The 23,631-nt window shown below is 45.5% G+C and overlaps 1 protein-coding gene across 5 annotated transcripts in view; it reads right to left on the bottom strand.

Moving 5' to 3' along the window:
- Positions 1–23,631, bottom strand: part of LOC134336968 (coiled-coil domain-containing protein 74A-like) — a 79,889-nt gene that overhangs the window by 32,096 nt on the left and 24,162 nt on the right. For all 5 annotated transcript variants that reach the window (XM_063031700.1, XM_063031701.1, XM_063031705.1 and 2 more), the window contains one exon: positions 19,227–19,304. In XM_063031700.1, coding sequence (XP_062887770.1) covers positions 19,227–19,304 — 78 coding nt within the window. The remainder of the gene's footprint in view (positions 1–19,226; positions 19,305–23,631) is intronic.

The following is a 23,631-nucleotide window of genomic DNA, read 5'->3' as shown; positions in this document are numbered from 1 at the left end:
ACCCTTCCCGCATCTACTCTGTCTAGGCCTTTCAACATTCGAAAGGTTTCAATGAGATTCCCCCCGCCCCATCCTTCTGAATTCCAGCGAGTACAGACCCAGACCCATCAAATGCCCCTTGTATGTTAACCCTTTCATTCCTGGAATCATCCTTGTGAACCTCCTCTGGACCCTCTCCAATGTCAGCACATCTTTTCTAAGATGAGGGTCCCAAAACTTTAACAATACTCAAGGTGAGGCCTCACCAGTGCTTTATAAAGCCTCAGCATTACATCCTTGCTTTTGTATTCTAGACCTCTTGAAATGAATGCTAACATTGCATTTGCCTTCCTCACCACTGACTACCTGTCAGTTAACCTTTAGGATGTTCTGCACAAGGACTCCCAAGTCCCTTTGCATCTCAGATTTTTGGATTCTCTCCTCATTTAGAAAATAGTTTGCACATTTATTTCTACCAAAGTGCATGACCATGTATTTTCCAACATTGTATTTCATTTGCCACTTTCTTGCCCATTGTCCTAATCTGTCTAAGTCCTTCTGCATCCTACCTGTTTCCTCAACACTACCTACCCCTCCACCAATCTTTGTATCAATCTGCAAAATTGGCAACAAAACCATCTATTCCGTCATCTTGATCATTTATGTACAGCATAAAAAGAAGCGGTCCCAACACCGACCCCTACAGAACACCACTAGCCACTGGCAGCCAACCAGAAAAGGATCCTTTTATTCCCAGTCACTGCCTCCTGCCAATCGGCCAATGCTCTAACCATGTTAGTTGCCTGTAATACCATGGGCTCTTAACTTGATTTACTCCTTATGTATCTGGAAAAAAACTTTTGGTATCCTCTTTTGATAACAATATTATTGGCTAGCTTCCCTTCATGGAGCACATGGAAGGGGCAGCACCTCTAGATGGGGGGCTTGTCACAGTCCTTGGAGTGACTCGTCATCTATTGTTTCCCCACCAACACCTGGCTCTCGCCTGTGGTTCCCCCATAGCTGTTTCATGCGACAGTGGCCATCCCGGGCAACAGCTTCGACAGGCCAGCTAAACCAGGTGAGGGTAGCCGATGGGTCTGAAACCCTTGGTGAGATAGGAATTTGCTCATCCTAGCATGCGAAGACTGCTTCGGTGGATCAGGCGGAGGAAACCCGGGAGTTCACGACTGAGAAGGCGTTGCAGCAGCGCATTGTGGAGTGCGTAGGGCGCGGCGGAGCACTTAAGAAGACGCGGCCATCCAACGCAGCCAAGGGAGTTGTCAGACGTAATGATTCTTCGTGCCACTGGATCCTGACTTCCGAGGCCGAGAGAGTGGGATTGTCTCTGTGCAAGGCTTTTCCACTTTAATATCTTTCACGCACTGGTTGCATTGTGCAACGTTCATCTCCCAACTTTCAATTCCTACCAGTCTTCTACAAGTCCTATGGCGGTGGAGGAGCGGCGAAGCAACAGGTGGAGGTGACCGCTGGGAATTGTGGTCACAAACCCGCACGTAGGCAGCCCTTGGACAAGTGGTTGTTCTGCTCTGTACCCAGGGCAGCAGAGGAGTCTGACAGCACCACTGGTGACTGAGCAGCCCTTTCCAGGACAGCACTGCTCACCCTTTGATAGGGAGGGGCCGAGAAAAACTGGCCTGAACATTGCCTGCCCTACAGACAGATAACTGGCCAGCTTGCTGCGGCTGGCAGTTCATCTGCCAAGGCGGTTACACTCAAAGGAGAAGAAAGAAACTTCTGTTGGATCATGGAATGTCCACACACTCATGGACAGAGAGAACTCAGCAAGACCCCAAAGAAGAACAGCCCTTGTTGCCAAGGAACTTTCACGCTACAACATCGACATGGCAGCCCTAAGTGAAACCAGGCTTGCAGAGGAAGGATCACTGACTGAAACCACCAGCGGCTACACTTTCTTTTGGAAAGGAAAAGCAGAAGATGAAGAGAGGATTCATGGAGTTGGATTTGCAGTCAAGTCCAGCTTCCTGAAACAACTCTCCGACCTGCCCGTGGGAACCAATGAAAGGCTTATGTGGCTACGTCTGCCCCTCGGCCACAAACGTCACGCAACAGTCGTCAGCGCTTATGCCCTCACCATGACCAGCAAATACGAGACCATTGAACAGTTCTATGCCGAACTTAGCTCTGTTCAGTGCTCAGTCCCTGCCAACGACAAACTAATCCTGCTCGGTGACTTCAATGCCTGAGCAGGCTGCGATCACAGTTGCTGGGAAGGGGTTCTAGGCAAACATAGTATTGGCAATATGAACAGCAACAGCCTCTTGCTCCTTAGCAAATGTGCAGAATACGACCTCCTGATCACAATCACAGTGTTCAGGCTGGTGAACAAGTACAAGACAACATGGATGCACTCAAGATCCAAACATTGGCACATGATCGACTATGTTATAGTACATCGCCGAGACATCCGGGATGTCCTCGTCACCAGAGCCATACGAGGAGTAGAGTGCTGGACTGACCACAGGCTTGTCCACACTGAAACTACGTATTGCTCCCCACCATCCCAAGTGCCCTAGGTTCATCAGAACAGCTTTTAACACCGCCAGACTCCAACAGCCGCTGTATCTTCAAAAGTTCCAGACCACCATTGATGAGAAGCTGTCTGCCAATGGACCACTAACTGGTGGGCCAACCCAGAAGTGGAATCAGTTTAGAGAGATGGTGATGGAGACAGCAAAATCAGTCCTCAGCCCCAAGGACTGGAACCACCAAGATTGGTTTGACGAGAATGACAGTGCCATCAAAGATCTCCTGGCCAGGAAGAACAAAGCATTCATGGAGTAGCAAAACAACCCAAGCTCCATTCCCAAAAAAGAGCGGTTCAAGTCCCTTAGGCCCATGCCCAACGGGAAATTCACAAGATGCACGACCTGTGGTGGGATAGGAAAGCTGAAGAGGTGCAAAGCTTCACCGACATCAACAACTCGAGGCTGCTCTACAACTCCATCAAGATGATCTTCAGCCCCTCAAGATCTGGCTCATCTCCACTGTTGTCCACTGATGGAACCACACTGTTGAAGGACAAGGAGAGCACCCAACACAGATGGAAAGAGCATTTCAGCCAGCTCCTGAACCGCCCCTCATCGGTCGACCAGTCTGCTCTGGACCTAATCCCCCAACAGCCTATTCACGAGCAACTAGATGATCCTCCCTCGATCGATGAAGTCAAGAAGGCTATCACGCAGATGAGCAGTGGCAAGGTGCCTGGCAAGGATGGAATACCTGCTGAACTGTACAAGGCACCCAGCAAGGAATCACTTGAGGCTTTCCACAGCACCCTGACTAGCATTTGGGAAGAAGAAGAAGAGATGCCCCCTGACCTCAGAGACGCAACGATAATCTCCCTCTACAAAAAGAGGCATCTCACTACTTTCCATTGCCGGAACAATCCTCGCCCACATCATCCTCAACAGACTGATTGCAACAGTGTCAGAAGAGAACCTTCCCGAGTCGCAATGCGGCTTTCATCCCGAACGCAGCACTGTCAATATGATCTTCACAGTGAGACAGATACAGGAGAAATGCCTGGAACTGAACATGACATTATACTCTGTCTTTATTGATCTGATGAAGGCGTTTGACACGGTCAACAGAAACGCACTGTGGATCATCCTTAGAGAGCTTGGCTGTCTGCATAAATCACTACACTCACCCGCCTGCTCCACGATGGCATGACAGAAGAAGTGTTCTCAGATGGTTCCCCACCTGAGACTTTCAACATCTCAAATGGCGTGAAGCAAGGGTGCGTTCTAGCACCAGTGCTCTTCAACCTCTTCTTCACCCAAGTGCTGAAGCATGCTGTTAAGGACCAAGACCTGGGTATTTACGTAAGATATCGCCTAGACGGATCGATGTTTGACCTGAGATGCCTTGCTGCTGTGAGGGGATCCAGGAGAGCCCCTATTAACTGTTTGAAGAGAGACAGAGAGAGTCATTCATCATTGATGGTTCGTTTAGAAAGGAGAGACAGACAAAGATTAACAGTTGGACTGTCACTTTAAGGCATTGGAAGTAACTTCGGATTTCTACTGAGTTTGGAGTTGGAGACAGCACCGAGCAGCTCGAAGGTTGCTATGGTGACCGAAGGCAGATTGTTGATATTTCTTCAAGGACCTGTTGCCTGCTTGTGCATTTCTTCACAGACAGAGGAAGGAGGGACTCTTTGAATGACAGGTGATGCTCAGCACAGAGAAATAAATGAGGGGTCAGATGATACAGACCTCAGACACATGATCTGGACACTGAATGAGCATTGTTGTGCCCGCAGGAAAAGTGGGTTTTGGAGGATCAATCAGGCGGATTGATCCAAATTGCTATTCCAACGTAGGAGAAGGGGTTGACTGGTGGGGATCTGTCTATGTGTCCACCCTTGCCGGGGTGATAGCTCCACCACAGGAAAACCGGTCCCCCTGGTTAAAGTCACAGTCGGTGACTTGTATACTTCCATCCCCCATCAGGAAGGTCTCAAAGCTCTACGCTTCTTTTTGGATTCCAGACCTAATCAGTTCCCCTCTACCACCACTCTGCTCCGTCTAGCGGAATTAGTCCTTACTCTTAATAATTTCTCCTTTGGCTCCTCCCACTTCTTTCAAACTAAAGGTGTAGCTTTGGGCACCTGTATGGGTCCTAGCTATGCCTGCCTTTTTGTTGGGTTTGTGGAACAATCTATGTTCCGTGCCTATTCTGGTATCTGTCCCCCACTTTTCCTTCGCTACATCAACGACTGCATTGGCGCTGCTTCCTGCACGCATGCAGAACTCGTTGACTTTATTAACTTTGCCTCCAACTTTCACCCTGCCCTCAAGTTTACCTGGTCCATTTCCGATACCTCCCTCCCCTTTCTAGATCTTTCTGTCTCTGTCTCTGGAGACAGCTTATCCACTGATGTCTACTATAAGCCTACTGACTCTCACAGCTATCTGGACTATTCCTCTTCTCACCCTGTCTCTTGCAAAAACGCCATCCCCTTCTCCCAATTCCTCCGTCTCCGCCGCATCTTCTCTCAGGATGAGGCTTTTCATTCCAGCACGAGGGAGATGTCCTCCTTTTTTAAAGAAAGGGGCTTCCCTTCCTCCACTATCAACTCTGCTCTTAAACGCATCTCCCCCATTTCACGTACATCTGCTCTCACTCCATCCTCCCGCCACCCCACTAGGAATAGGGTTCCCCTGGTCCTCACCTACCACCCCACCAGCCTCCGGGTCCAACATATTATTCTCCTTAACTTCCGCCACCTCCAATGGGATCCCACCACTAAGCACATCTTTCCCTCCCCCCCCCCTGCATTCCGCAGGGATTGCTCCCGACTCGACTCCCTTGTCCATTCGTTCCCCCCCATCCCTCCCCACTGATCTCCCTCCTGGCACTTATCCGTGTAAGCGGAACAAGTGCTACACATGCCCTTACACTTCCTCCCTCACCACCATTCAGGGCCCCAAACAGTCCTTCCAGGTGAGGCAACACTTCACCTGTGAGTCGACTGGGGTGATATACTGCGTCCGGTGCTCCCGATGTGGCCTTTTATATATTGGCGAGACCCAACGCAGACTGGGAGACTGCTTTGCTGAACATCTACGCTCTGTCTGCCAGAGAAAGCAGGATCTCCCAGTGGCCACACATTTTAATTCCACATCCCATTCCCATTCTGATATGTCTATCCACGGCCTCCTCTACTGTAAAGATGAAGCCACACTCAGGTTGGAGGAACAACACCTTATATTCCGTCTGGGTAGCCTCCAACCTGATGGCATGAACATCGACTTCTCTAACTTCCGCTAAGGCCCCACCTCCCCGTCGTACCCTATCTGTTACTTATTTTTATGCACACATTCTTTCTCTCACTCTCCTTTTTCTCCCTCTGTCCCTCTGAATATACCTCTTGCCCATCCTCTGGGTCCCCCTCCCCCTTGTCTTTCTTCCCGGACCTCCTGTCCCATGAACCTCTCGTATCCCCTTTGCCAATCACCTGTCCAGCTCTTGGCTCCATCCCTCCCCCTCCTGTCTTCTCCTATCATTTTGGATCTCCCCCTCTCCCTCCCCCTCGAAATTTCAAATCCCTTACTAGCTCTTCCTTCAGTTAGTCCTGATGAAGGGTCTCGGCCTGAAACGGCGACTGCACCTCTTCCTACAGATGCTGCCTGGCCTGCTGCGTTCACCAGCAACTTTGATGTGTGTTGCTTGAATTTCCAGCATCTGCAGATTTCCTGTTGTTTGTCGGTGACTTGTGAAGGATTTCGGAGGATGACGAGAAGATCGACGGCATCAGTTCACCTGAAGATTCAACTCACTCTCTCTCTCTCTCTCTCTCCATCACTATTCAACTACATACCACAAACTGAACTGAACTGACTTTACTCAACATCGTAAGACTGTATCCTTTTACCCCTAGACTTAAAGAAGCTTGGTTTTCATACATATATATTCCACACTTACTTTTATACCTAATCATTGCTAACCTGTTTGATTTATCTTCATTTATATTACTGTATTGTGTAGTTACTAATAAATATCAGTAGTTTATACCAATACGAGACTCCAAAGTGGTTTCTATTTCTGCTGGCTTTTTATTCCCGTCACGGGGTACGTGACACTGCAAAGACCGAAATGTTGAGGAGGCTCATCACGGAAGCCCTGTTTGCTGATGACTGTGCCCTCGTGGCCCACCAGGAGAACCACCCGCAGACGATTGTCGACAAGTTCTCAGCAGCTTCAAAGCTGTTCGGCCTGACAATTAGCCTCGGTAAGACAGAAGTTCTCCTACAACCTGCACCAAACAGTCACCCTCCTCAGCCATGCATCACCATCGACGGCACTGTCCTGAAGAATGTGAAGAGCTTCAAGTATCTAGGAAGCACCAACTCCAGTGACGGATCCCTTGACAAAAAGATCATAGCAAGGATCCAGAAAGCTAGCCAGGCACTCGGGAAACTCCGTGTCAAAGTTCTGGAGCACAAGGACATTCAGCTTTGAACCAAGCTCAAGGTGTACAAGGCTGTGGTCCTCACCTCTCTCCTGTACATCTGTGAAACCTGGACCCTGTACTGCAGGCACATCAAACAGCTGGAGCAGTTTCACATGCGCTCTCTGCGGTCGATCATGAGGATTCGATGGCAGGACCGAATCACCAACCAGGAAGTCCTGGACAGAGCCAACAGCACTGAGGCAAGGATCCTCCAGGCCCAGCTACGCTGGACTGGCCGTGTAATCTGCATGGGTGAAACAGGAATCCCCAGGCAGCTGCTCTACGGTGAGCTTGAGGATGGCAGTCACAATCGGGGCCACCCCAAAAAAAGATTCAAAAACAATCTGAAATGGTACATCAAATGGGCAGACCTCCAGCCTTGACAACTTGAGGGGTCCGCAGTCGACAGGGCTACGTGGCACGCCCCGACCAGAAAAGCTGCATCTGACTTTGAGGATGACCTAAATCAGCGCCAGCACGAGACCGACACCACAAAGCTGTGTATGAACCTGTTCCAACAACCACCATTCCGTGTCCAACCTGCAACCACATGTGTGCTTCCGCCTTCGAAGCCACATGCGTATCCACAGATGACTACACAATGTTTAGTCTTCCTCGGACCCCGAGAGACAACCACCACCACCTTCATATTTCACCTTTTCCCTCCTTATTGCTTTTTAGTTGCTCTCTGTTGGATTTTAAAAACTTCCCAATTCTCTCACTTCCCACTATTTTTTTTCTCTATTATATGCTCTCTACTTTTCTTTTACGTTGTCAGCCGTTCTGTCCTACTGCCTCTTCTTCTTTGGGATATATCAATCCTGGGCCCTCTGAGTTGCTCCCAGAAACTCCAGCCATTGCTTCTCTGCTGTCGTCCATGCTAGTGTCCCCTTCCAATCAACTTTAGCCAGCTCCTCTCTCATTCCTCTGTAATTCCCTTTACTCCACTATAATATTGATATATCAGTGGGGGGGATGGGAATCAGTTTGATACAACTAAGGATGAGCCAGCAAGTAGATGATGTAATCTATCATATGAATGTAAGGAAGGACAAGGCAATGATTGGGTACAAATGCAGACGGAGTAAAGATTTAAATTCATAAGGGTGAAGTATGCAGGTGCTGTATTTAAATGTGCGTAGCATTTGGAATAAGGTGGATAAACTCTTGACTCAGTCAGATATTGGTTGGAATGATGGTGTAAGGATCACCGAGTTGTGGCTGAAAGAAGGCTATAGATGGGAGTTTAACATCAAAGGATATACTTTGTATCAAAAGGACAGGCAGGAAGGCATTGGCGATGGTGTGGTTTTATTGGTAAGAGGTAGAATTATATCTTTGGAAAGAGGTGGTATAGGGTCAGAGAATGTTGAATCTTTGTGGGTGGAGTGAAGAAATTGCCAAGGATTTAAAAAAAACATTATGGGAATCATATATCGGCCTCCAAATAATAGCCAAGATATGGGGCTGAGATTGAAAAGGGAGCTGGAAAGGACATGTAATAAGGATAATGTCACAATTATAATGGGGGGCTTCAATATGCAAGCAATTGGGAAAATCAGGCTGGTGTCAAATCACAAAAGAGGGAATTTATTGAATGCCTACAAAATGGCTTTTTAGAGCAGTTTGTGCTCAAACCTTCTCGGGGTGAGGCTATTTTAGATTGTGTGTTGTGTAATAAACCAGATCTTATCAGGACGTTTAATGTAAAGGAACCTTTTAACCAAAGACTGATGAATTTATGGAATGCTCTGCCACACACTCTGGTTGAGGCCAAGTCCATAGGTATATTTCAAGCTGAAGTTAATAGATTCCTGATTGGTTGGGCCATCAAGGGCAGGTGTATGGGGTCAAATGGGATGCAGGATCAGCCATGATGAAATAGCAGAGCAGACTCGATGGGCTGAATGTCCTAATTCTGCTTCTATGTCTTATGGATTCATATCCAACTTCAGCTTCTCCTCTCAAACTGCCGTTGTCGTGTCTATCCCTCGAGGTCGAGGATGATGGTCTTCGTTCTGTTGATCTACTTATGGGCTCTCAAGTGGCTTATGAGTCCAATCTTGGCTTTGAAAATTCCTCCGCATTCAGGACAGGTAGTTCCAGATGGCAGATCGGGCTTTGGTTGTTGCTGCCCCTCTTTCCAATTTCTTCTCTTTTCTTCTAATTCTGCACATCTGTTGGCTTTGAAAGTCGCTGTTCCTTCTCGGATGATGGCTTGCCAGAGTTTCCTGTCCTTGGCATTGGTTTCCCAATTGTTGATGTCGATGTTACATTTCTTCATGTTGGCTTTTAAGTCGTCTTTGAATCTCTTCTGTTGTCCGCCTCTTTTACGTTTGCCTTCTTTAAGCTGGGAGTAGAAGATTTGTTTCGGCAGACATTCATCTTTCATCTGAACAACATGACTGCTCCATCTTAGTTGGTTCTTGATGACGTAGGCTTCAATGCTTGTTGTTTTTGCTTCATTGAGCACACTGACGTTGGTTCTTCTATCTTCCCAGCTGATATTTAAGGTGTTTCGAAGACAGCATTGATGGAATTTTTCAAGTGCCTTCAGATGTCGTCGGTATGTTGTCCAGGTTTCTGATGCATACAGGAGCGTTGGGATCACCGCTGCTTTGTACACTAACATTTTGGTGTCTGTTCGGATGTCACAATCATGAAAGACTCTTGTTCGGAGATGTCCAAAAGCTGTTTCAGCGCATTTAAGACGATGTTGGATCTCGTCATTAAAGGCATTGGAGGAGAGATGACTTCCAAGATACGGAAAGTAGTCCACGTTTTCCAAGGTTGTTTCACCAAATTGAATTGATGGTCCTATCCGATTTGTCTCAGTTGGTGACGGTTGATAGATGACCTGAGTTTTCTTGGAATTGATGGTAAGTCCAAGTTTCGTGTATGCACGGTTGAATGCAGTCAGAATCTGTTGTAGGTGGTTTTCTGAGAGAACTGCAACACTGTTGTCATCTGCATATTGGAACTCGATGAGGGAACTTGTGGATGTCTTGTTTTTGTACTTGAGACAGGCAAGATTGAAAAGTCTGCCACCTGTTCTGTAGCCAATCTTGATTCCTGGGGGTAGGTCGTCCTTGATGATGTGGGTGATTATCGCAATGAAGATGGTGAAGAAAGTTGGGGTAAGGTTTAGGGCAAGGGATTCAGGGCAGGAGTTTCTAGGCAGGAGATTCAGGGCAGAAGTTTCAGGGCAGGAGCTTCAGGGCATGAGTTTCAGGGCAGGAGATTCAGGGCAGGAGTTTCAGGGCAGGAGCTTCAGGGCATGAGTTTCAGGGCAGGAGATTCAGGGCAGGAGTTTCAGGGCAGGAGATTCAGGGCATGAGTTTCAGGGCAGGAGATTCAGGGCAGGAGTTTCAGGGCATGAAAAACATGTAAAACACGCATCCCTGTTTTACTCCTGATCTAACTTGAAAAGGCTCACAGTTACTGTTGCTGGCCATGACTGTGGCAAGCATGCCATCGTGGAGGAGTCTCAGGATTTGAATGTACTTGATCTTGAGGTCCGTGTCCATAGGACACTCAAAACTGCTACACAGGTTGACAGCGTTGTTAAGAAGGTGTATGGTGCGTAAATTGGCCTGTTACGTGGATGACATTTTGATCTATCTAGGGCAACCAACATACTCTTTACCTAAATTGATGCAATCCTTTGAACAATATGGTCAATTATCAGTACACAAGATCAACATAGATAAAACCCAACTACTTTCATAGAACTATAGCCCACCAAGGGAAATTGAAAGTAGATATCCTCGGGCATGGCAAACAGAGTCCGTCAAATATTTGGGCATCATTATGCCAAAAGATTTAGCAAAATTATCAGAATGCAATTATCAGCCTATATATAAAAAAATTAAGGAAGATATAACAAGATGGAACCTAATTCCTTTTCTTGGTCTCAGTTCAAGGATTGAATCTATTAAAATGAATATACTGCCCAGACTACTATATCTCTTTCAGACCCACCAATAGAGATTAATCAAAATCAATTCAATGAATGGAACAAAATGCTATCAAGATATATATGGCAAGGTAAAAGGCCTAGGGTCCATCTCAAAATTTTGCAATTAGCCAAGGAAAAGGGGGGATGGGGCCTACCTTCTCTTAGAGATTATTATTTTGCAGCACAGTTGAGGCTGTGATATGCTGGTGCAACCCATCATATGACGCTCAATGGAAAAACATTGAGGAGAGGATACTTCCCATCCCCATACAGGCAATTTTGGCTGATAACAACCTACAAAGTTACATAAGTAATATTGACAACCCGTGGGTGAAATGGACTCATAAAATATGGAAAACTATTATAAAAGAATATAAACTAGAGAGAGACATTGCAATTCTTAAATGGTGTGCATATGACTCTGATTTTACGCCAAATAAACTGGATGCTAGATTTAAGGACTGGACAGCTAAAGGAATAACAGCTATTTGCAATATAATGAAAGAAGGAACACAGTTCGGTTTTGAAATGCTCAAAGAGAAACAGTTATTAGAAAAACAAAACTTTTACCGGTATTTACAGATGCCGCAGTATGTTAACAGGATGGTTAAAAATGAAACCCAGGCAAGTACATGTCTGATAGAGCTATTTAGAAAAGCATATAATTCAGATACGGTAGTAGAATAATTTCAAGCGTGTATAAGGGTTTGTCAAATATTAAAACACATTCGACTTCATACATTAAAACAAAATGGGAGAAGGAAGTAGGGATAATTACATCTGAGGAAGAATGGACAATAATATGGAGGTATCAATGGAAGTGTACCAGTTCACAGAAATGGAGGGAGTTCAGGTGGAAAACTTGATAAGATATTTTATTACACCCTCTCAGAAATCCCATTATAATAGTAACTCCCCTGCTTGCTGGAGAAATTGTGGAAATCAAAATGCAAACCATTATCATATTTTCTGGGAATTCCCCGTTATTAAAGACTATTAGATTGGGATACGTAATGCCCTACAATACATCTTTAAATGTGAAATACCTTTAGAGAGTAAGACCATATATTTTGGGTATATACCTCAAGAATGGTTGAAAAGAGATAAATATTTAATGAATATACTGCTGGTGGCTGGTAAAAAGACCCTTACCAGGAAATGGTTATCTCAGGAGAGCCCAACTTTAAATGTATGGATGGAAATTACAATGGACATTTACAAAATGGAGAAGATAACAGCATCTGTTAATCATAAGTTGGAACAATTTTATTCATACTGGAAAAAATGGTTTAACTACATAACACCTCATAGGCCTGATTTTATTCTCACAAGTCAATGAATATGTTGTAAAAAAAATCACTCCCTACTTTGTACATAGTTTTCTTCTTTCGATTGTTCTTTCTTTCCTCTCCTTTCTATAAGTGTATACCTCAGATAAATATTATGTGGAGATTTGTGACAAATACGATTATATGATATATATGTACAGTATCTGAAATACATCTTATGGAAATGTTTGTTTGATGATGAAATTCAATAAAAAATAAATTATAAAAAAAAGGAGGCGTATGGTGCGTTGGCATTCATCGACTGTGGGTTTGAGTTCAAGAGCCATGAGGTAATGTTACAGCTATACAAGACCTTGGTCAGACCCCACTTGGAGTACTGTGTTCAGATCTGGTCATCTCACTACAGGAAGGATGTGGATACTATAGAAAGGGTGCAGAGAAGATTTACAAGGATGTCGCCTTGATTGAAGAGCATTCTTATGAGAATAGATTGAATGAACTTGGCCTTTTCTCCTTGGAGCGATGGAGGACGAGAGGTGACCTGATAGAGGTGTATAAGATAATGAGAGGCATTGATCATGTGGATAGCCAGAGACTTTTTCCCAGGGCTGAAATGGCTAATATGATGAGCCATAGTTTTAAGGAGCTTGGAAGTAGGTACAGAGGGAATGTCAGGGGTAAGTTTTTCACATACAGAGTGGTGGGTGTGTGGAATACACTGCCAGAAACAGTGATGGAGGTAGATGCAATAGGGTCTTTTACGAGACTCTTAGATAGGTACATAGAGCTTAGAAAAATAGATGGCTATGCAGTCGAGTAATTCTTGGCAGTTTCTAGAGTAAATTACATAGTTGGCACAACATTGTGGGCTGAAGGGCCCGTAATCTGCTGTAGATTTCTATGTTCTATGTTCCCAGAAGGTTAGTTCACAGGTTGAGTCTGTGGTAAAGTAGGCAAATGCAATGTTGGCATTTATTTCAAGGGGATCATCACCATCATCAGGTGCCATGCCCAGTTTGGGTTTTGACTGCCATGGCCCACACACTCCTGTTTCGGGTCAAGTGGATCAATTCATTGGTATTCATTTCCAGTTCTCTGGCTCCGTCTCCATCATCATTTGTCTTTGTCTTCCTCTTGCTTTCTTCCCTTCAATCCTTCCCTATAATTACCGTGCATTCTAACTCCTCTTTCCTAATCACATGTCCAATGAAGTTACGTTGCCTTTTCATGATCTCATACATTATTTCTCTTTTTGTGTTTGCTCTGTTCATGACATCCTTGTTAGATATTCATTTCGTCCATGATATTCTTTGCATCCTCCTCAAAAATCACATCTCTGCTGCTACAATTCATTTCCTCATGTTACTAGATATTGTCCAACATGCTGAGCCATATAACATAACTGGATAAATGTAACATTTCAGTACTCTGAGGCAGGTTGTCATGCCTAGTTTGGTATTGGTCAGTATACTCTTCATTCTCGTAAAGGTGTCTTTTGTCATCCCTATTCTTCTTTTGATGTTCATGTCGCATCTGCCATCTGATATCACCCAGCTTCCTAAGTAGCAAAAGTTCTGTAATTGTTTTATGGCTTTCCTGTTTATTCTTGGCCTGCAGGTACGATTCTCCTTCTTTTTGGATATCACCATACATTCTGTCTTTTTGCAATTGATAGATAGACCCATTTTTGCACTTTCTTCAACAACTATATCAACTAAGTTTTGTATTTCAAGGGGACTGGAATATAGAACATAGAACATAGAATATAGAATAGTTCAGCACAGCACAGGCCCTTCGGCCCACAATGTTGTGCCGACCCTCAAACCCTGCCTCCCATATAAGCCCCCACCTTAAATTCCTCCATATACCTGTCAATAAGTCTCTTAAACTTCACTAGTGTATCTGCCTCCACCACTGACTCAGGCAGTGCATTCCACGCACCAACCACTCTCTGAGTAAAAAACCTTCCTCTAATATCCCCCTTGAACTTCCCACCCCTTACCTTAAAGCCATGTCCTCTTGTACTGAGCAGTGGTGCCCTGGGGAAGAGGCGCTGGCTATCCACTCTATCTATTCCTCTTTAAACGCAAACAACAGGAATTCTGCAGATGCTGGAAATTCAAGCAACATACATCAAAGTTGCTGGTGAACGCAGCAGGCCAAGCAGCATCTATAGGAAGAGGCGCAGTCGACGTTTCAGGCCGAGACCCTTCGTCAGGACTAACTGAAGGAAGAGTGAGTAAGGGATTTGAAAGCTGGAGGGGGAGGGGGAGATGCAAAATGATAGGAGAAGACAGGAGGGGGAGGGATAGAGCCAAGAGCTGGACAGGTGATAGGCAAAAGGGGATACGAGAGGATCATGGGACAGGAGGCCTAGGGAGAAAGAAGGGGGGGGGGTGACCCAGAGGATGGGCAAGAGGTATATTCAGAGGGACAGAGGGAGAAAAAGGAGAGTGAGAGAAAGAATGTGTGCATAAAAATGAGTAACAGCTGGGGTACGAGGGGGAGGTGGGGCCTAGTGGAAGTTAGAGAAGTCAATGTTCATGCCATCAGGTTGGAGGCTACCCAGACGGAATATAAGGTGTTGTTCCTCCAACCTGAGTGTCAAGATGAAGCCACACTCAGGTTGGAGGAACAACACCTTATATTCCGTCTGGGTAGCCTCCAACCTGATGGCATGAACATTGACTTCTCTAACTTCCGCTAGGCCCCACCTCCCCCTCGTACCCCAGCTGTTACTCATTTTTATGCACACATTCTTTCTCTCACTCTCCTTTTTCTCCCTCTGTCCCTCTGAATATATCTCTTGCCCATCCTCTGGGTCACCCCCCCCCTTCTTTCTCCCTAGGCCTCCTGTCCCATGATCATCTCGTATCCCCTTTTGCCTATCACCTGTCCAGCTCTTGGCTCTATCCCTCCCCCTCCTGTCTTCTCCTATCATTTTGCATCTCCCCCTCCCCCTCCAGCTTTCAAATCCCTTACTCACTCTTCCTTCAGTTAGTCCTGACGAAGGGTCTCGGCCTGAAACGTCGACTGCGCCTCTTCCTATAGATGCTGCTTGGCCTGCTGCGTTCACCAGCAACTTTGATGTATGTATCTATTCCTCTTATTATCTTGTACACCTCTATCATGTCTCCTCTCATCCTCCTTCTCTCCAAAGAGTAAAGCCCTAGCTCCCTTAATCTCTGATCATAATGCATACTTTCTAAACCAGGCAGCATCCTGGTAAATCTCCTCTGTACCCTTTCCAATGCTTCCACATCCTTCCTATAGTGAGGTGACCAGAACTGGACACAGTACTCCAAGTGTGGCCTAAGCAGAGTTTTATAGAGCTGCATCATTACATCGCGACTCTTAAACTCTACCCCTCGACTAGTGAAAGCTAACACTCCATAAGCTTTCTCAACTACCCTATCCACCTGTGAGGCAACTTTCAGGGATCTGTGGACATGTACCCCCAGATCCCTCTGCTCCTCCACACTACCAAGTATCCTGCCATTTACTTTGTACTCTGCCTTGGAGTTTGTCCTTCCAAAGTGTACCACCTCACACTTCTCCGGGTTGAACTCCATCTGCCACTTCTCAGCCCACTTCTGCATCCTATCAATGTCTCTCAGCAATCTTTGACAATCCTCTACACTATCTACAACACCACCAAACTTTGTGTCGTCTGCAAACTTGCCAACCCACCCTTCTACCCCCACATCCAGGTTGTTAATAAAAATCACAAAAAGTAGAGGTCCCAGAACAGATCCTTGTGGGACACCACTAGTCACAATCCTCCAATCTGAATGTACTCCCTCCACCACCACCCTCTGCCTTCTGCAGGCAAGCCAATTCTGATTCCACCTGGCCAAACTTCCCTGGATCCCATGCCTTCTAACTTTCTGAATAAGCCTACTGTGTGGAACCTTGTCAAATGCCTTACTAAAATCCATATAGATCACATCCACTGCACTACCCTCATCTATATGCCTGGTCACCTCCTCAAAGAACTCTATCAGGCTTGTTAGACACGATCTGCCCTTTACAAAGCCATGCTGACTGTCCCTGATCAGACCATGATTCTCTAAATGCCTATAGATGCCTATAAAAGCAAGAAGATAATACCAATCCTTTATAATACTCCAGTCAGGTCACACTTCAAGTATTGTCAACAGTTTTGTGCCCCATATCTCAGAAAGAATGTGTTGTCATTGGAGTAAGTCCAGAGGAGGTTCATGAGGATGTTTCCAGGAATGAAGGGGTTAACATCTGAGGAGCACTTGGCAGCTTTGGGCCTGTACTCACGGGAATTTGGAAGAATGTGGGGGTTCTCATTGAAAGCCACCGAATATTGAAAGGACCAGATAGGGTGGATGTGCAGAGGATGTTCCCTTTGATGGGGGTATCCAGAACTAAAGGGCACAGCGTCAAAATTGAGGTGCGACCCTTCAGAACAGAGGTAAGGAGGAATTTTCTTTGCCAGAAAGTAGTAAATCTGTGGAATGCTCTGCCACAGACTGCAGTAGAGGCCAAGTCTGTGGGTATATTTAAGGCAGAAGATGATCATTTCCTATCAGTCAGGGCATCAAAAGATATGGCGAGAAGGCAGGTGTATGAGATTGAGTGGGATCCCAGAACAGCCATAATGGAATAGCGGAGTAGGCTCGATGGGCTGAATGGCCTAACTCTGCTCCTATATCTTATGGTCTTACGCCTTCCACATTCACATCCAAGTCACAAACACTGTGGAACACCACTGAACACACAATCACACAAACAACCCTCTACCATCAACCTCTGCTCCTATGGCCATGCCAGTTTTGGACCCAATTTGCAAACTTGCCTTGGATCTCACGGGCCCAAGACTTTTGCACTAGTCTCCAGGTGAAGAGCTGAAGTCTGAGTGGGCAGTATAACTTGACTGGCGATGGATGTCAGTGTTGGCCACTGTAGGAGTTCTGCATCTATTCTCTATCTGCATTGTGTCTTGTGTTGCCTGTTTATTATGGTAACTGGTCAAATGAGTTGGGGGGGCATGGTAAAGCAAAGGGAAAAAGTTATGTATTCTTGCTTATTTCATTGCAGTTTGTTGCTTGGGACTGGCAGATGTCGTATCTTTTGCTGACTGCTCTATTACGCCTAGCGTACACTTGGGTATGATTAAATTTCATCACTTCAAGATTGTATGTTTGCAATTGCTAATAAAGGATCGAAATACATATCCTTGACTTTGGAGCAACCATTATAGAAGTGTGGGAGCGTCATGCGAGTATAACAAATCTGTAGGGTCGCCATCAGCGCCAATTGTTTTGCTTTGGTTGCTATAGAGACAGTTTGTATTGTAATTCTATTACACTATTTTAATTTGAACTTTCTTGTGTGACGGGGTCCTGAATTACCCCTATGAACTGTGCTTTGGAAAAGAGAGAGAGAGAGTTATTTAACACCAATAACTTGTTTTTAAAAGAGAGAGAGAGAGAGACGAAGACTGCTCACAGGTTGTTTATACTTTCTTCAAGGACATTGCCTGCTTGTACATTCTTACACAGAGAGAGGAAGGAGGAGTTATTTGAATGACAGTTGGTGCTCAGTACGGTGAGATAAATAGGAGGTCAGATGATATAGACCTCAGACACATGTTTTGGACACTAAATGAGCTTTGATGTGCCCGCAGAAAAAGTGGGTTTTTAGAGGATCGATCAGGCAGATCGATCAGCGGCTCTTGCAGTGAAAAGAAAAGGCAGTGGCCAGTGGGGAGTTGTCCATGTGTCCACCCTTACCTGGGTGATAGCTCCACCACAGAAAACCGGTCCCCTTTGTTCAAGTCACAGTCGGTGACTTTTAAAGGATTTTGGAGGACAACGGGAAGATCGACGGCGTCAGCTTACCTGAAGATTCAAATCTCTCCCTCTCTCTCTCTCTCCATCACTACTCAACTCAAAACCACGAACTGAACTAAACTTTACTCATCATCGTAAGACTGTAACTTTTTACCCCTAGAATTGAAGAAGCTTGATTTTCATATATTTCCACACTTACTGATTTACTTACTTATATATAATTATTGCTAACCTGTTTGATTTATCCACATTTATATTACTGTAATGCGTAGTTACTAATAAATATTATTAGTTATAGCAATACGGGACTCCAAAGTGTTTTCCATCTCCACTGGTTCTTTATTCCCGTCACGGGGTACGTGACACTTGTGTTGAATTGACTTTAAAGAAAAAAGAAAAACAGCATTGACGCAACAACTTTTTACAATCTTGTGTGGGGGTGATGGGGGAAAGGGGCTTGATTTGCTATTGTTGTCTTGTTTTGTTCTGTAGTTTTCGTTGCTACTTGTGTTGTTATGCAGAGTATTGTGGGCGTGCTATATTGACACCAGAATATGTGCCGACACTTACGGGCTGGGCTGCCCCCAACACATCCTCAAGTTGAGTTGGTTGTTAATGCAAATGACGCATTTTCGATGTACATGTAATAAATAAATATGAATCTCATCTGGAAAGTTGATTTGTCCCTGCCTTTCCAAGTGAGGATTGGTCCTGTTCCGTCTTGTCCACTCTGGTTGATGAAATTCCTGTCCTTTGGAACTTCCTCCTATGTATTCCCTAACATTGAAATTTGAGTCAAAAGTCCATAGTTACCAGGCTGCCTTTCTTGAAAAGGTGGAGGGGGCACATTTGCTGTCTTCCAGTCATTTGATATTTCACATTTTGCCAGCAAAGATTTAAAAACCTTAGCATTAATCCCAGCAATATTATCTCCCACAGCCCCCCCACCCCGTAGCAGCCTGATGTATACCCCACTGTATACTGAAACACTGAACAGAATACGTGAGCTATTCTCCTTAACACAGATCTCTGTTTCACACTTCAAACCAGCGAGGAGGTAGCTGGAGCTGCAGCTCCTGTGCTGAAGGTGTGGAACGTGCTGCAGAGGAAGAGGTTACACTGAACATCAGTACTGGGGCTGGAGCAATCACACCCAGTGATGGAGCCATTACCTGTAGAGTGATCTCTGCAAATCATCTGGGCAGCGTCTGTGAGTGAAGTTGTCTGACCAGCACATGATAAGGTTCCCACTGAAAGTGAAAACAAGCAAGTCATTCAGCCAGTTGAAACAATACTATCTCCTTACTGGATATAAAACCACTTCTGCTATTTCCTCCAATTCCTACAACAAATATTTATCCAATTTTCCTTTAAAGGAAACAATAATCTCTGCCTTGAAGCCCTTCCATTTCCATCTCATTTTGACTCCCAAACTCTGGCAGGATGCAGCTCACATGAAAACCCATTTCCCTAAAGCCTTTTATGCTACATCTCAATTTGCCAAATCTACTTTTCTGCTGTCAGTATGTACCCTGTGAACCAAGCCCAAATGAAATACGTCTATCACAAAAAGAGTGCCCACCTGGATGACCACTTCCTTACCTGTCCTGGAGCAGCACCAACTTGCATGCTGCTTCTTGTGAATTCAACCCAACAAATTCCCAATGTCGACAAAAAAAAATCAGTCTTAAACTGCCAGCAGTTTCCACCAGCTGAGTATCTCCAACAGTCTACTTTTATCTGAGGGAGCTTTGGCTATCCGGTAAGGATGCATCTTGAGGATTCCAATCCCCTGGCTCAGGGCTTGAGCAGTCAGGCGCTCCCTCTGGCTACAGTGAAATCCAGTGTCTCTCCCCCCCCCCGGCTACAGTGAAATCCAGTGTCACATCCCCCTGGCTACAGTGAAATCCAGTGTCAAGCAGCTGTTTGCAGTGGAATCCAGTGTCACAGCAGCTGTTTGCAGTGAAATCCAGTGTCGCAGCAGCTGTTTGCAGTGAAATCCAGTGTCAAGCAGCTGTTTGCAGTGAAATCCAGTGTCAAGCAGCTGTTTGCTGAAGGCTGGCTTTTGGCAGACTCCACATGGCTCAGGTGTACAGCTCCATTACAGATCCTCTGTCCCAAAGCAGACTACAACAAGAGGAGGCGGATGAAGTTTGGTGGATATATGCAGGTAAAGAGATGCACAATAAAAACCTGGACGTTTGAGAATTGAAATTGTGGGATATAACTGCACCTGAGCCTCCTTGCCTCTAACTCGCTACAGGTCACTGCTTGTGTAGGTGCTGGGCTCTGTGAAAGGCTCTAGTCATTGTGAAAAGATCTTCCGACAGTTTGCCTCTTGGAGTAACTTTTCCTGTAAGATCGATCTTAGAGTAGGTTACAAAGTTGGCAGGTGGTGGGATGAAGGGTATGGTGCTGTTATGTTCTATGTTCTATTAGGGGGGTTCATGTATGAAAATAAAACATAGTTGACTATGAAGCGTGAGGTGTGTAAGCGTGAGAGCAGTGTTAAGTGTGAGGTATGCAAGTGTGTGAGGTGTGAAAGTGTGAGAGAAGTGTTAAGTGTGAGGTGTGTAAGTGTGTGAGGTGTGTAAGTGTGTGCAGTGTGTAAGTGTGAGAGAAGTGTTAAGTGTGAGGTGTGTAAGTGTGAGAGAAGTGTTAAGTGTGAGAGAAGTGTTAAGTGTGAGGTGTGTAAGTGTGAGGTGTGTAAGTGTGTGCAGTGTGTAAGTGTGAGGTGTGTAAGTGTGAGAGAAGTGCTAAGTGTGGGGTGTGTAAGTGTGAGAGAAGTGCTAAGTGTGAGGTGTGTAAGTGTGAGACGTGTGTAAGTGTGTGCGGTGTGTAAGTGTGTGAGGTGTGTAAGTGTGTGCAGTGTGTTAAGTGTGAGGTGTGTAAGTGTGTGAGGATTAAGTGTGAGAGCAGTGTTAAGTGTGAGGTGTGTAAGTGTGAGAGAAGTGCTAAGTGTGAGGTGTGTAAGTGTGAGACGTGTGTAAGTGTGTGCGGTGTGTAAGTGTGTGAGGTGTGTAAGTGTGTGCGGTGTGTTAAGTGTGAGGTGTGTAAGTGTGTGAGGATTAAGTGTGAGAGCAGTGTTAGGTGTGAGGTGTGTAAGTGTGAGAGAAGTGCTAAGTGTGAGGTGTGTAAGTGTGAGACGTGTGTAAGTGTGTGAGGTGTGTAAGTGTGTGCGGTGTGTAAGTGTGAGAGCAGTGTTAAGTGTGAGGGTGTAGCAAACCAAATCTTATCAGCCAAAATTTGTGGTATTAATCTTAACTAAACAAGTGCCAACAGGTCCAGTGTGCCCACTTTCCTTTTCACTCATCTCAATGCCACTTCAGCTAGGCCTAGAGTTGGTCTCCTATGACCCCCCGTGGTCACTGCCCCTTATAGGGTGATGGCTCCTCACCCTAGACAATGGGATGCCTAGGGGTGGGTGTCTGAATCTGGGTGAGGCTTCTATCCCAGTCAGCCATAATGCAGTGCGGATACTGTCCATTAGTTTGTATCATTGTGAGCCCGCGTGAGGCGAAGACCGGCTGGAGTTTGTGCTGGTTCATCCCCACTGTGCACAGCATTCAGCAGAATGCAGGATCTCACCTGCTCTTCACTGACACCGAGCTCAGACACTTGAGAATGGTGCAAGGTGAAAAGCTGTCTCAATAGCAATAGGAATCAGGTTTATTATCACCGGCATGTGAACTTAACAGCAACAGTTCAATGCGATACATAATCTAGCAGAGAGAGAGAAAAAAATAAATAAAATAAAACATAATCATAAATAAACAAGTAAATAAACTATATATATTGAATAGATTATTTAAAAATGTGCAAAAACAGAAATACTGTAAAAAAAAGTGAGGTAGTGTCCAAAGCTTCAAAGTCCATTTAGGAATCGGATGGCAGAGGGGAAGAAGCTGTTCCTGAATCACTGAGTGTGTGCCTTCAGGCTTCTGTACCTCCTCCCTGATGGTAACAGTGAGAAAAGGGCATGTCCTGGGTTACCACACCCTTTCTGAGACCATGCAGTTGTTCTGGCCCCAATGTTACCACTTCTGCTATAATTTTGGAATTTTGAAAGACTAATACCTCTTAATAATTATAAAATCATTCCTGATCATACCTGTCAAATCTTCCCCATCCATTACCAACTTCCAAGGCCACTCAAGCACACCTTTGCCAAACTGAATGGACCAAGTTTCTGCATGTTGGGGATCACTCAGGTTATCTGGAACTTAGTCAGTGGCGGTGGTGGAATCAGTTTCCATCAATGTACTTAGTGTAAAGATACTGTATTCAGAAAGACACTGAGAAAAGGCAACGTAGAGGGGAATGAAGTCCTGATGTGAACCAATGCTATTAGCGTAGAGCAGGTGGTCTTTTAAGAGACCCTTAGATAGGTACATGGAGCTTAGGAAAGCAGAGGGCTACGCGGTAGGGAAATTCTCAGGAGTTTCCAGAGTAGAGTCGAAGGGCCTGTAATTTGTTGTAGGTTTCTATGTTAAGAACAGCAATGTTGGCACGGACATGGTGGTCAGGCAGTTGATTGGACATGGAGTGCAAAGTGAACACCAGGTCTCCCAGATTGCCGCTGGGCACTTACTATCATTCCACCATACCCCATACGGTGGGGAGCTTTTGACCCCCACTCCCGACTATCCTGCTGGTGGCTGTACAATCTCTGCAAGATAAAACTGAAGACCTCAGAGCAAGGCTGCTGCACCAGAGGGACATCAGGGACTGCTCTGTGCTTTTCTTCACGGAGATACAGCTATCCGTCACCATTTTGGATGCAGTGCTGTAGCTCAATGGCTTCATGACTCTTCGTTAAGACAGGGCAGTCTTTTAAAGGCAGAGGAGGTGGAGTATGCTTTATGATTAACTCATCAGGGTCCCCATAAGTGGCGGTTCTGTCTCAGTCTTGTTCACCTAACCTGCAACACCTAGCGGTCAAATGTCGTCCATTTTATCTGCCAAGGGAGTTTTCTGCCATTATCTCGGTAGCACTGTACATTCCAGCTTAGGTCAATGCCCGGCAAGCACTGGAGGAGCTGAGCAAAGTAATCAGCAGGCACAAAACTCTACACCCTGATGCTTTCCCTATCATTGTGGGAGATTTCAACCAGACCAGCCGAGGAAGTCTCTGAACAGCTACCACCTGTGGAACCAGACCACTGTTACTCCAACACTGAGATGCTGACCGTGCCATTGCATGACCACACTTTGGAAAGTTGAATCATCTGGCTGTACTCCTACTCTCAACTAAAGACCGCAGCTTCAGTGATGAGGACCAAGAAGGCATAAGACATAAGAGCAGAATTTGGCATTCAGCCCATCGAATCTGCTCCACCATTCCAGCATGGCTGGTCCCGGATCCCACTCAACCCCATACACCTGCCGTCTTGCCATATCCTTTGATGCCCTCACCGATCAGGAAACTATCAACGTCCACGTTAAATCTATCCACAGATTTGGCCTCCACACTGTCTGTGGCACAGCATTCCATGGATTCACTACTCTCTGGTTAAAAAATACCTCCTTGCCTCAGTTCTAAAAGGTCATCCCTCAATTTTGAGGCTGTGCTTTCTA

The sequence above is a fragment of the Mobula hypostoma genome, chromosome 23, assembly GCF_963921235.1.
Source record: "Mobula hypostoma chromosome 23, sMobHyp1.1, whole genome shotgun sequence".
NCBI classification, from domain to species: domain Eukaryota; kingdom Metazoa; phylum Chordata; class Chondrichthyes; order Myliobatiformes; family Myliobatidae; genus Mobula; species Mobula hypostoma.
This window is presented reverse-complemented; position numbering and strand designations above follow the sequence as displayed.